Here is a 12,850-nt window from a genome sequence, read left to right as displayed (position 1 = left end):
AATCTAGAGCCTTAGAATCAAAATGCAATTAAATCCTGGTTCTGCCACTTACTCTGGGTAAGATTACTGGGTAGATTACTCTGCTTCATAATTTCCTCATCTTAAATTTGGGATGGTAATACCTACATATGGATTAATGTGAGAATTAGAGACAATAACATCCCTAAACACCACATCCCTGGTATGTGCCCAATAGGTGATCACTCCAGGCTCTTCTGAAGACAATTATGAAACATTCTGGCAGCACTATTCTGTAGCTTCCCCTCTGGTAACTTTTGGGAGAATAATAATCATTTTGATTAATTTCTTTTAGCAACCATCTGTGTTTCGATTAAAAAAAGATTTTATATGTATGGGCAACACTTGGAATTGTTAGACAGATTAAAATCTAACTTCTGATTTATATGCATTTGAAAGAACTCTGCATAACCTAGAAGTCTGTATAAGTTCTGAGTCATTTAGTGAAATGAGTATGCTAGAATGTTCATGCAAACTTGTCTCTCCGGAGCAGTGTGCCATCACAATGAGGGTGTCTATGAAATTGTCTCATCTTTTGTCTTTATAGGGAAACGGGAAACATTAGAACTGTGGTTTTTCCAGTGATGTATTTCAATGAGGTGAGTCCTGGGAGGGAATCACAGGGGTGTTTTCTGTCCAAACTTGAGAAACTTCCATTATGTCTATGAATGTAGCTATGCGTAATTTAAAACGTGGAAAGAGGGGAATGGATTCTTAAAAACGTGTTTGTCCTCTGAAAAGGAGGACGTTTATATGTTTACATGAAGTTGCCTGTGTATAAAACTTGAAAACGACAGAAATTTCCCTTCTCAGGAACATTTTTTAGTGAAACTCCCCTCTGGGAAGCAGGTTATGTTAGAAACAAAATGCAAAGGGAAATGAAGAGATGTCAAACTTTGTAGAACAGTATAAAGAGCCAACACTATGATGGCCTCTTAAAATTCTTTGCTTCTCCATCTTCAAAACCTTGCCAGTATATAAAACGCAGTTAGTTTATATAATCAGTTCCAGAGGGTAAAAAAGTAAAATTGAAGTAACTGGTAACAGTGGGTAATAATTTTGTAAAGGGAGTCTTAAAAATGATGAAATAAAATGTGATATATTCCCATTAATTTCAGGGTTACGGTTGCCTGTCCATCATACAAAGGTTTTCTTCTACTTTCTGGTTAACAAACATATATTTTGGATTATAGGAAAGAGTTCCTATCTGTTCAAGCACAAAGAATTTCCCTAAGGCAGTACATCACAGTGTATGCACAGAAACTTTATTCCTAAATATTAGGTATAATAATTAGGCATATAATAAATAGCAGGTATAAATTGAAATTTTGTAAATAAAGGTATATACTGAAAGTTCAGAAAATACCCACTATTTAAGACACCTCTGATAAATCTTTTTCTAAAAGAATCACATTTAGGGCCTCCCCTGGTGGCATAGATGGTTGAGCGCCATTCTGTAAAGCTGTCCACAGCCTCTGCAGCACCCGTTCAATCCTGGCCGGCTGGCAAGGGTCCCACATGGCGCTGCAGACATCTCCTGTAGCTCCTGCTGCTCCCCTCTGCAGTGTATTTCTTCAGTCTGCCTGTTCTGTTCCCCGCTCTGTCTCTGGTGAATCCTCTTACCCTCATGTGCATCTGGCCTGTACCTCGGTTCTTGTATAAATAAATAAATCTTTAAACAAAACAAAAAAGAATCACATTTAGTGTAGTTCTGTCTCCTTAACTGCCTCCTTTCTTTCACCCAGTTTTGAAAGGGAAATGAAGGTTTTCCCTACTCAATAGATTCTCTATTGCCTGGCTTCTGTTGTTAACAGTCACATGTTTAGAAATCATTGTTATTTTTCTTTTTCCTAAAAGTACATTTTTGTAGAAAAATTGGTAATAGAGATTAACAAGAAAAAGGAAAAATTAAAACCACTTTTCACAAAACCTGAGCTAAGTGGCACAATGCTTTTAACTTTCTTTATTTTACTCAACAATGTGTTGTAAACTTTTTTCCAATAATAACTTTGTAAAATAGTAATGTTTTATGTTTTTTATAACTAACAAGTTCTCTCTATGGAATTCCTAGGAGGTTAAAAAAATATTTCAAAAGTGAATCACTGATAAGGCCATCTCTCAGAAACAAATGCAGCTCACAGCTTCTGTGGCCTCTTGTTTTTTTGCTGGTTTTGATATTACATAGTTGAACTTAGAGTGTAGATACAGACATATCCTTTTTCTTTTCTCATTTTGCATTATATTGATAGCCACATTTATAAACTCTTGAAGAGTTTGTGATTACATTTCTCAGACAAGGTTTTTATTGTTTTGTAGGAAAAATTCAGGCAAGATTTCTAATTTATAGGATCTATTTGTGATTGCTCCTGAGTCATAATTATTGTTTGTGAGAGGGTTATTATGAAAGCAGGACTTTTTGAAACTGCAGAAAGGCCCTGTTCTGCCTCTTAGGATTACAGCTGTGGCATATTTGAATTTCCCTCCTCCCCAACTTTTGCTTTTATTTTTTGTTAAAGACTAGTTGAGTCCAGGAAACCATGGCGTGAAACCACTAGACCTGAAGTAACCTTGGAGACTGCTCTCCCACCTGCTTTTTCCAACAGAGACTCTGACCCAGATAAGCCTTGGCCAGTTGTTGGAAGAACCAGTCTTAGACCCCCTCCCACAGTATCAGACCAATGCATATTGAGCCTAAATTAAGCCAAATCTCATTTGTGGCTCATAATTTTTATGGAGTTAAGCTCTCCAGATACTTCACCCATGACAATTTAAGATGATAATACCTTTTTCTGCATATAGAAAGTGGTATTTTTCTGGAATACTTCCTTACATATACCCTCTGAAATTCTGGTTAGCCTATGAACTTCCCTGAACACTTTCTGTGGAGACCTCTGATTCTGATGTATAGATTTAGTCAAGACAGAAATGATATTTTTCCACATTGTCAGGATGTTTCATTAATTTACTCATTTAATCAATTAGTGTTAACTGAGCACCTACTGTGTGCAGGGTGCTATACCCAGTGTTGAGGTGACTGACATAAGACACTTGTCTTAAGGGACCTTACTAGAAGACCAGTGGGTAAACAGAATGCAGAGTGTAAAGACAGTGAGATGAAGCACAGATAACAGAGTTTTGAGCAGGCTTGAGGTGGCTGGAGAAAATTTCTGGAAGTCAGTTATGCTGAACTGGATTTTAAAAGATGAGTTGGAATTGCCTAATACAAATGTTATTACTCAGTGTGTCTAAATACTTCCCCTCTCTTTATTGCACACTATTTCAAGAATAAAACATGTCTTCAGGAGAAAAGGAAAGATGTTAATGAATAAGTACCCATTCTGGGTCTTTAATATATAAATGGACTCTTTTTGCATCTATAGTTTTCTAGAAGGAAAGCATATTCAAATTGTGTTTAATGATTTGAAAAAAAGATGTAGAAAAAAGATGTCACAAAAAACTTTACACCCAGATTATTTATTAAAGGGAATACTATTTTCTTTCCTTCCTAGAGTGTTCTCATTGATAAAGAGAATGCAGGTCGACTGAAGTCTATGGTCAACACCACGTTGATTATCACCAACATACCCTATATCGTCATGGCACTGGGAGTGTTCTTTGGCTTGGTCTTCACCTGGCTTGCTTGCAAAGGACAGGGGTCCATGGATGAGGTGAGCAGGGCTAAAGGAACTCCCCCCCCACCCCGATAACTTACCTGAGAAATTCAACTATGTTTTACTGAGGGCTGTCAGCTGACTCTTTAAGGTAGATTCTGTGGCTTTATAGTGGGCAAAATGATTTCATGGTTAGACTAATGGAAATGTGTCAAAGGAGAGCTGATAAAATGGTACTTGTCTGGTACTTGAGGCACTCTTGGTGGGAATGGAATTCCTGGGAGTAACCTTTAAAAACAGTCTTTGAAAACAGTAACCTGAAAAAATTGGAAGAATATATGACAGTTAAGCACCTGGGCTTTGGTGTCAGACTGCCTAGAGTCACATCAAATAGTAGCCATGTGATCCTAGAAACTGTACCTCAGCTCTTTACCTGTGAAATGGGATATAAGAGCACCCCCTTAGGAGTTTTTCAGGAGGATTAAATGATATAGTAAACATAAAACACTTGGCCTAGTGTTAGCATTTAGTAAGAGCTCAAACATTAGTTATATGATAAAACAGTTCTAAGATTATAGGGCAGGGCAGCCAGCGACCTGCTTGGAAAAAATCCCTGATACAGCAGAAGACAACTGCCCCTGAGCATCACTGCATTATAAATGACTGGCACAAGGGAGTACTTTCTTGGAGGAAATACTGGGATAAACCCAAATAGTTGGGATAATAAGCCATTAGGTTGGCCTCCCTATATGGGCTGCTGGCTCACCCAGGGGGCTAAATACCTTCAGTGAGCCTTTTCTGTAGAAGCTTTTCTTAAATTCTCAGCATCTTCCCTGTTTGCCACAAAAGCTTTTGTGTTTTTCTTCCTCATTGCCTCAGCAAAGTATCTGAGGCAAATGTGAAGAAACAAACTAGGTTACAAGCATCTGAATAATATTGGCTCCAATTCCTCTGCCTTCCATATTTCTTGTTTCCAGTCACATTAGTATGGATTAGCCATGAGACAACTATTTAGCCATTTCTGTTTGAGACTCTTACTTCCAGTCTGACATTGTACAATCACTGCACTTTTCATAAGCATAGAGGAAAGCCCATGTAAATGTTAGTACTGCTCCTACAATGAACCATCTTCACATATTCAACAAGTAATCATTGAGTACCTACCACCTTTGAGACATTGTTCCAGGAAGGAAGCTAATTCCATAGTGATGAGTATTCTACCATGTCAACACAGAGAAGGGTGCTGCTCCAGTACCAGGCAGGATGGTTAGAGAGGCCTCCTCAGGTTAGGGCTAAATCTTAAAAAACAAGAAGCAGGTCGAGAAGAGAGGTGAGAAGAGCACCTTCATATGAGTCTCTCCTCTTATCCCTCCCCTTCCTCCCTCAAACTTTCACATCTGGGGGCATTTCCTATATGGACACCTAACTCTGTTCTCTCTTTTGAGTCTCAGGGGACAGAAGATGAAAGAGCACCCCTCATGCGAACCTAACCTTGGCTTAACTTGGCAAAGGAACCACATGAGCTATTCTGCCCTAGACCATGATGTGGAGAAACCATGCGTGTCCTCATAGGCTTCTTGGCTGTTATCAAAGGGAGGGAGAAGACCTGGTGCTGCAAGTGATGAGCACGTCCTGGCCAGAGGCTCAAGGACAGACTGACATGGTTGGCCAGTAGGCTTTATAAAGTCCTGTGGTTCCTGACAAATTGTTTTGTTTTCATGTGTCTAGCAAGTATTTAATAAACTCTTGTATAGTAATTTTATCGGGTGCTGGTAGCTCCAGAAGTTTGTGGCCACTGTTGTGGTTATGATGTCTCTGTACCACTTGTTAATGTAACCTTATTCAGTATGCTTCCTCTCACCAAACTTTGTACCCCAAATACATACTTACCATTTTACGTTGTATTCTTCCATTCATTTCATCCCCAAAATAGAAGAAGTAAGATTTCGGAACCCAGGGTAAAATGGTAGCCTCTTTCAAAACATCTCTCAAATGTATCTAATTTCATTTTTATAAAAGGTACGTATTGCACATCATACTAATTTTGAGTTCTTAATTCCTGCAGGAAAATAATTTGGTCTTTCATACTGGGTAGGAGACAAGCAGGGAAGGGTTGGCTGGGGCAAGGTAGGCAGGGGAGTAGCACTGTGAGTTTGACAGTGATAAGCACCTGAGGAATTTTTTACTTGTACTTTTGTGAATGGATTGAATGCATAAAAAATGTTGGTGAGGAGAAGTAAGGATATTTCATATAGAACCAAATGCTAGTCATGACATTTTATGAATAGTTAACTTTAAGTTTTAGTGAAAATGATCTTGGTGTGGAAAGGGACATCTGGGAGAATGTAATAGTAACAACTTTCCTCCTAATCACCCTTTCCAGGTATGAGACTGTATTAATTATAATGCTATTGAATGGTTACTTGTAAAATTATCTGTGAATACAGAAAACCCACCCATCTACAGCCTAAGTCACACATAAATTTCAGGGAGTTTGATACACTAAAGTGACATTTCTTTGGGGGTAGTCTTGCTGGTAAATTTGAAATTAGTTTTACATGTCCTCTCTCCTCAGATTCAAGTCCTCCCCATGTTTTGTGGCTCACTGTCACTGATTGGAGTGCGTACCCTACTTGTCCTGTGACAATCATTTTGCCAACAGAATGACAATGCTTTAAAATATTGCACAGAAAGTGCTTTAAGAAGGTTCTTGGGACCAGAAACAGGGCCACCTCTTCTCAAGAACTCTAGGCTTTCAGTGTAATCTGAGTCAGAGGATTGAGAACCATCAAACATTGAGGAATTCAATCATATTTAAGGGTTTTTTTAAATTCTCCAAGTTCACTATTCTTTATTTTATTGAAAAATAGTTATAACAAAAATGTTCAATGATTTTCTTAACAGCTGATTCATTCTACAGGATTTTTTAAAACTGAATTTCAATGTTATCAAATGGAAAAAAGTCATGGATTTCGCTAACATACTTCTTAAATCTGTGTGATGGTAATGAATAGCTTTAGTTTCCTTACTTTAGTTTTCCTTGTCTCTATATTGAAGCAATGTGATGTTTCACTTAACTCTCAACTTCTCTGTAAGACAGAACCTACAGAAACCCCAAGTCACCAAAAGTGAAATACTAAATCGAAATATCTTGTCTTCAATAATGCCAAATATTTAGATGTTTAGATGTATCAATAAACTAGATAATTGGGGTAGCTTATTTTTTAATGTATCCATTTATCCCCACTCCTAAAATGGATAAGCCAGTATATATTCATTGATTCATGCTATTATCAGGATATAAGCATATGTGAGGAGAAAATTTTTTCATATTATGAATGATAACATTCATTGATGAGTTGCAATTTTCAAATGAATCCCACACAGGCGGAGAAACCAAAAACATTTCCATATTTGTGTCATGACTCTTAATAATTACTTGGCTTAAAATCACATTTGGCGTTTTCCCTCTGAAAAGTCTGTGGCAAATTCATAAACTGCAATCAAGATTATAGATTAAGAAGAATGAATGGATTTTAGGTTAAAAATTAAGTATTCCTTGTGTTCATTCTCTTGGAGCGGTTATCCTGAAAAGGCTCCCAGAGCCTGACCACCAGGTTATCATTGTCAGGGGATGTGGGCACCCTATGCTGTGAGCCTCAGCTTTGAGTTGGGGGAGTCAAGACAGAGAGAGGTCACCTCACTTCTCTCAGGAGACGTTGGGGCTTAATCACAGGACAGGAAATGAGCTTTATCACATTTAGCTCTCTGTTTTTCCCACTTGACTTTATTTCCTCATGTTCTAGAAAGATCACTAATGGTCAAGTGGAGCAAGTACTACATGACTAACCCCTATTGGGGTTTTTACATAAGGGAGGCTAATTTTTTATTTAAATTGTTTAAGATATGAGTTCTTTAAAAAGTGACTTGCATACTCGCGAGGCATGACTACTGGAATTAACTGCTTGAGGCTGTCAAAAAGAATACTGAGCAGAATGCTCTTCATGTAGCTTATATACTTGGTTTGTGTCATGTGGTTCTGGAAATGTTTTATTTCTACGCTTAATGCAATGACATGTTTTTAGTAATAAAATCTTTATATGAAATCATACTGGAACTTGTATATTATGTCCCCAGATGTCTAGTTGTCTAGAGTGTTTCATCTGAAAGATGCCCTTTGCCCTCTTGTCTGAAGCAGGTCTGAGTCTCGCCCCTCAGGCTGCCTCTGATCTTGGCTCTGCTGTTTCACAGCCAGGCTGACAAGCTGTGCTTCAAGTAGCCATGCTGTGCCTTTCTTTGTGACTTAAATTTCTCCAGAGCCTTAGAAACTTCTTGGGACATGAGGGGAAATTGGTAGTTTGTACCCCCAGGTATTGATACTCAAGCAAAAGGGGCAGCAGCCAGCTGATGAAAGTGCCAGTCCTCAAAGGAACAGTTGTCAGGCTCATTTTACATGGTTCCTCAACTAGAATTGCCCACATTGGGAACTGCCTCCTATTATCATTTCTCCATTCTCTGTCTTACTTCCTGCCTCCTCCCAAATAATCTACCTGCACCAACATTCTTACCATGTCTGGTTCCAGCTGAAAGCAAACTAAATGCAGACAAGTCCATCTAGAAGGGCCTGGCAGCATCGGAGAGTGATTGAAGAGGTACTGGACTTTTGTTTCTGGAGACATTAGGTTTAAAGTTATTAATCCAAAATTTTAGATGACTTTTAAAACCTTTCCCATCCCATTTTTTTTTTCAGCTGAGACAGAAGGGATGATTTATTGTACATGTGTAACATTCAGCCAAACTAAGAATAGAAACTAGTCCCGAATGTCACAGATGCAAGGTTCTAGATAGTAGCATACAGTCCAGCAATTTGTACTGGCACCCTGGCTTCTGGCATTCTTTATTTCTGCTCCTGTGGCTTCCATGGAATACAAGCTAGCAGTTCACCTGGATCTCTGCCTCGTCTTTCTTCTTCTGCCCTTTAGCCTGTGCATTTGCACCTGTGCATTGGCTCTCACGGCATGGAGGCTTCAAAGAAGATGACAGCAGTGCCCAGTAATTGTGCATCTTTTTTCTGAAATCAGAGCAAATCTAGATCAGTCATAAAATAGCTATCTCTGTGTGACCAATGTCCTTATATAACAAAGACACCAGGTCCCCAGGATGTGTGCTTCCTACAAGCTTCAAATCTGATTTTAGTTGGCTTCCGTAATAAGGGAAGCTCCTTGTAACTATTTCTGCTTATTCAAATGTATATAAACACACCTGGAACTCTATAACATACCAAGCCTAATTATTTCAAATGAAACAGTAAGAAAAAAATCCAGAAAATATATTTAAAAGAATACTAATAACAGGTGACACATACTGCCAGATATTAAAACATGCATCCATGAACAATAATTAGTAGTGCTATGTAAGATGAGTGTTAGAGAAGACAAAGTCTAAAAGCATGGATACACATGTTTCATACACTATAAATTGAAATACTGGTGACCAAAAAGAAACAGAAAATTTATGGTGTAGTTGAGGAAACAGTAACCAAATAATCACAAGTGTCTAAGTTTCATGATGTTCTGGGAATACAGTTGGGGAAAGGCTTCCTGAGGAAGTAACATATGACAGAGACTGATGAATAAATGTTAATTAGGCAAAGCAAAGCATTTCAGGCAGAGGGAGCATGACTTGTCCAAGAGCAGAATGAATGTGTTTACAAGTGACCGGGAAAAAGTAGTTTGGCTGTGGTTTAGAAAGGGAATAATAGTGAGAGATGGGCTTGGAAAGAAAGATGATGATGAGATCATGTTGAGTCTTGAGTTAACTTTTTGCCTATTTGCTCTTAAGCCCACATGAAGTCTTTTAAATTGGGCTGTGTTGGTGGAGTGGGAGACACAACTGGTTTGTTTAGGAAGACCCACTCCAGCCATGGGGTGAACCAATTGGAAAAAATTAATATGGATGCAGGGAGGTCAGTTAGGAGACTGACTTTTGCTAGTGAGGCAGGTCCTTTTGGGTTCCCATTAGCATGCAAGGTGGAGCTTACCTTGATGTCATGCATCAACCTCCAGAGTGAATTCCACAAATTCATATAGCATGGGTTAAGTAATGGGTTTTATTGAGGAAAATAAAAATGTGTAAAGTCAGGGCAGCTGGAAAAAAGAAGGCACAGACCCTCCATTCTCCATCATCCCAAGGAGAGGCAAGCCAAGGGCCAGACCACTATTGAGTCTCAATAAGAAGAACATATCCTCCTGCTCCTCCCCCTTTTCTATAAGGAAATGTGAAGAAGCAGTCTTGTCAATGGAGGAATGTACAAGTGCTGAGCAATAGGAAGTTTGGAGTTAGGGTGCCAGTGGTTTATAGAAGTTGTCTGGGAATGTCAACTGTGCACGGGATATTACAATCTATCTCTACTGCTGGGGTGAATACACCAATTCATGGACCTGCGCTTGAGTGCAGCCCATTCCCTAGAAGATGGAACCCCAGCCATTGCTAGCTCATTCTCCAGACAACCCAGAATGAACAGTCCTACTTGTTACACTGCAGGGGCTACTGCGGGAGTCTAGGTGGGTGCTGGAAAAAGTAGTTTTGCTTTTGTTAGCCACTCTGTCACAACTACTCAATACTGTTCTTGCATGGATGCAACCACCCACAACACATCACAGCTGAAGCAGCCATAAACAAAAGGATGTCTGTGGTCCAATAGACCTATTTACAAAAATAAGTGGTAGGCCAGTGCTGATTCCTGGTCTAGTCAAGAGATTATGGCTATTTGAATCAGGGAGATGGAATGAAGATTAAGCAGTTTATAAACATTTACAAAATAAACTATGTAGGACTTGGAGATGAATATGGGACAGCCAAGGAAAGGGATATGTCCAGAACACATTTGTTCACTCCCCAGGGACTACCATGATGCAGACTCTCTGCTACCACTAGGGGTGCAATCAGTAAATAAGGCTTCACACCATTATGGAACTTACATTAAATATGGGGAGAGAAAGGGATAAAAATAGGAGGTCTTGAAGAATAAGGATATGAAAAAAGCTGATAGGAGTAGAATATGTTATTGTGGAAACTATAGTCAAGGAAGGCCTCCTTGGAAGAAATATGCCCCCATCTTTAACACTCTGTCCTTCAATATTTTCTCCGTTCCTCCATGAGCTCTGTGAGCATGCTTTACTGATGCTTTTCCTCCTCAGGCAGCTTTTTCCTCTCTCTCAGGCTCCCCTGGGCATGTGCTCTCTTAGGAGTGTGGTGCTCAGCTGACAACTCTTTTCACCTGATACTTTCTCCCTGATACTCACTGACTCCCTGACTTCAATTACAACGGAAACATGGGTCTGTGGTTCAACTTCTGCCCCACATATCCAAACATCTGCTGGATATCCTTAGTCAGGCTGTCCTCAAATATGGTGAGTAAAGAAAGGAACTCATTTCTTTTTGGCGTCTTCTCAAATTTCCATTACTGGTGTCACACCTACTCAGATGTACAAGCCAGAAACCAGGGATTCACAAGCTCCTTTCCCTCACTCCACATCTCATCAATCACCATGTCCACCCACCCCTCAGTGTCTCTGTCTGCTGTCCTCATTCCTATATCAGCACTCTCACTGGGACTCCTACAATAGCTACTATCAGCACTTAGCTTTTCAAAAAGCATATACAGTGCAGTCTTACCCATCCTTATCCATAGCCACCGAATTCATTTTTGGAGAGGCAACCAATGATACTCTTTTTTTTTTTAAAAAAAAATGTATCTTTCTAAGAATATTTTGTACAAGTAGGTATATTTATACCTTTTCCCACATAAATTGTAACACACTACTTAGTGTTTTAAATTATGTCTCTTTTTTTGTAATTTATCCTTGAGATCTTTTGTTTCAGTACAGGAAGATCTTTATTATTCCTGTTTCATGGCTAGATAATATTCTTTGTAAAACCATTCAAGTGAACCTATTTGTTTCCAATCATTTGTTATTATAAATGGTGGTGTAACAACCTTATATCCCATCATTTTGCCAAATCACTTATAAATTTCTAGAAGTAGTATTGCTAGGTCAAAAGACATCTGAAATTTTGACATTACATTTGTTATTGTTATTATTAAAGTTATACAAGCACATAGATTTAACAATCAAATAATTCCACAAAATTTGTTATATATAAGAAACCTAAGCAGACAACATTCCCAGAATTACCCTCTTTTAGTCTTTGGGGAAAAAAATGTACCCCCATGACTCCAGATGGCACACCACTTCATGAGTTTTCCATTTTAACATCAATATATTGACTCTCCACTATGGAGGGTGAGAATCTGGCTTTCCTTCCTACCTGGTCTTCATTACACAGATATTCTTTCCACCCCTCCCCCCATTTTTCCAACATTGTTATGCCATAATTTTGGTTAGATCAACATTCAGTTTATGTTATTGGGATTATGTAGAAGCTTTCTACAAACGAGCCCTGTCTTAACCTTTTGCTACTTTCCCTTTCTGACATGTTGTCCCATTTGCTTAGTTTCCCATGTGTCTCTTGCCAGTTCCCCCCAAAATCTATCAGTTATCTGACTCTCAAATTGTTGATCCTTATAAAGGCTTTGCCTAGATTAGAACCTTCTCACCTGCGACAATCTTCTCAGCATGAGTCACAACTGCTCTGTTGGAAGCCCTATATCTCCTCCCGTGTAAAAGCTGTCTCCCATTGTTGACTTAAATATTAAGTTTCAGAATGAATACAGAGGACAATAAATCCTTTTAAGGTAGGCTCCCCCCTCCACCCCCAGCAAGTATTCTAAGTGCTTAAGAGTACAGATTCTGGAAGCTGATTATCCCTCTGTTAGTTTCCGCCTCCATAAGATGAGGATAATAACAGTAACCCCTACTTCACAGAACAGTTGATGATTAAAACATGTAAAATGCTTGGAGCAGAGCCTGGCACATAGCAAACACGTGGCTGCTGCTATTCTCATCACCTTTTCAGTTCTTACAACACTCCTCCTTCCAGCCTTTGTTTAGCCTACTCAACCTTCAGGCCTAGGTTCAAACATTACTTCCACAGGGACGCTTTCTCGACCTCCCGGAACCGCTGATTGACAGGACATCTTCAAGCGCTACTGCATGCCTATTCCAGCCCCCTGCAACTCCCTACTGCACGCTGCTACCGTACAGAAACAATGTCACTCTCCCGCACACCTTTTTTAGGTGGCCTCACTAAAGGCACCC

At 39.2% G+C, this 12,850-nt stretch overlaps 1 protein-coding gene and 1 long non-coding RNA gene across 4 annotated transcripts in view; one reads left to right on the top strand and one right to left on the bottom strand.

The window, feature by feature from the left end:
- Positions 1 to 7,749, top strand: part of SCARB2 (scavenger receptor class B member 2) — a 49,443-nt gene extending 41,694 nt beyond the window's left edge. Inside the window, exons 10-12 of one of the 2 annotated variants that reach the window (XM_037530807.2) lie at positions 566 to 617; positions 3,528 to 3,686; positions 5,081 to 7,749. In XM_037530807.2, the coding sequence (XP_037386704.1) occupies positions 566 to 617; positions 3,528 to 3,686; positions 5,081 to 5,119 (250 nt within the window). In that variant the 3' untranslated portion in view covers positions 5,120 to 7,749. Of the gene's footprint in view, positions 1 to 565; positions 618 to 3,527; positions 3,687 to 5,074 lie in introns of both variants that reach the window. The other variant, XM_037530806.2, reaches the window with a different exon arrangement.
- LOC119261465 (uncharacterized) lies at positions 2,968 to 12,814 on the bottom strand. Of its 2 annotated transcripts, XR_005129013.2 has the most exons (5): positions 12,601 to 12,814; positions 8,574 to 8,700; positions 8,198 to 8,298; positions 4,794 to 4,927; positions 2,968 to 3,946 (listed from the first exon to the last, which is right to left on the bottom strand). It is a non-coding gene; the product is annotated as an uncharacterized LOC119261465 (long non-coding RNA). The 2 variants fall into 2 exon arrangements; XR_005129012.2 differs by having other exon boundaries at positions 8,198 to 8,700.
- Between the last annotated feature and the right edge of the window lie 36 nt (positions 12,815 to 12,850).

Source organism: Talpa occidentalis, unplaced genomic scaffold, assembly GCF_014898055.3.
Source record: "Talpa occidentalis isolate TD23 unplaced genomic scaffold, MPIMG_talOcc4v2.1 talOcc4.6, whole genome shotgun sequence".
Taxonomy (NCBI): Eukaryota; Metazoa; Chordata; class Mammalia; order Eulipotyphla; family Talpidae; genus Talpa; species Talpa occidentalis.
Note: the sequence above shows the minus strand (reverse complement) of the source record. Positions and strands in the feature narration are given on the sequence as shown.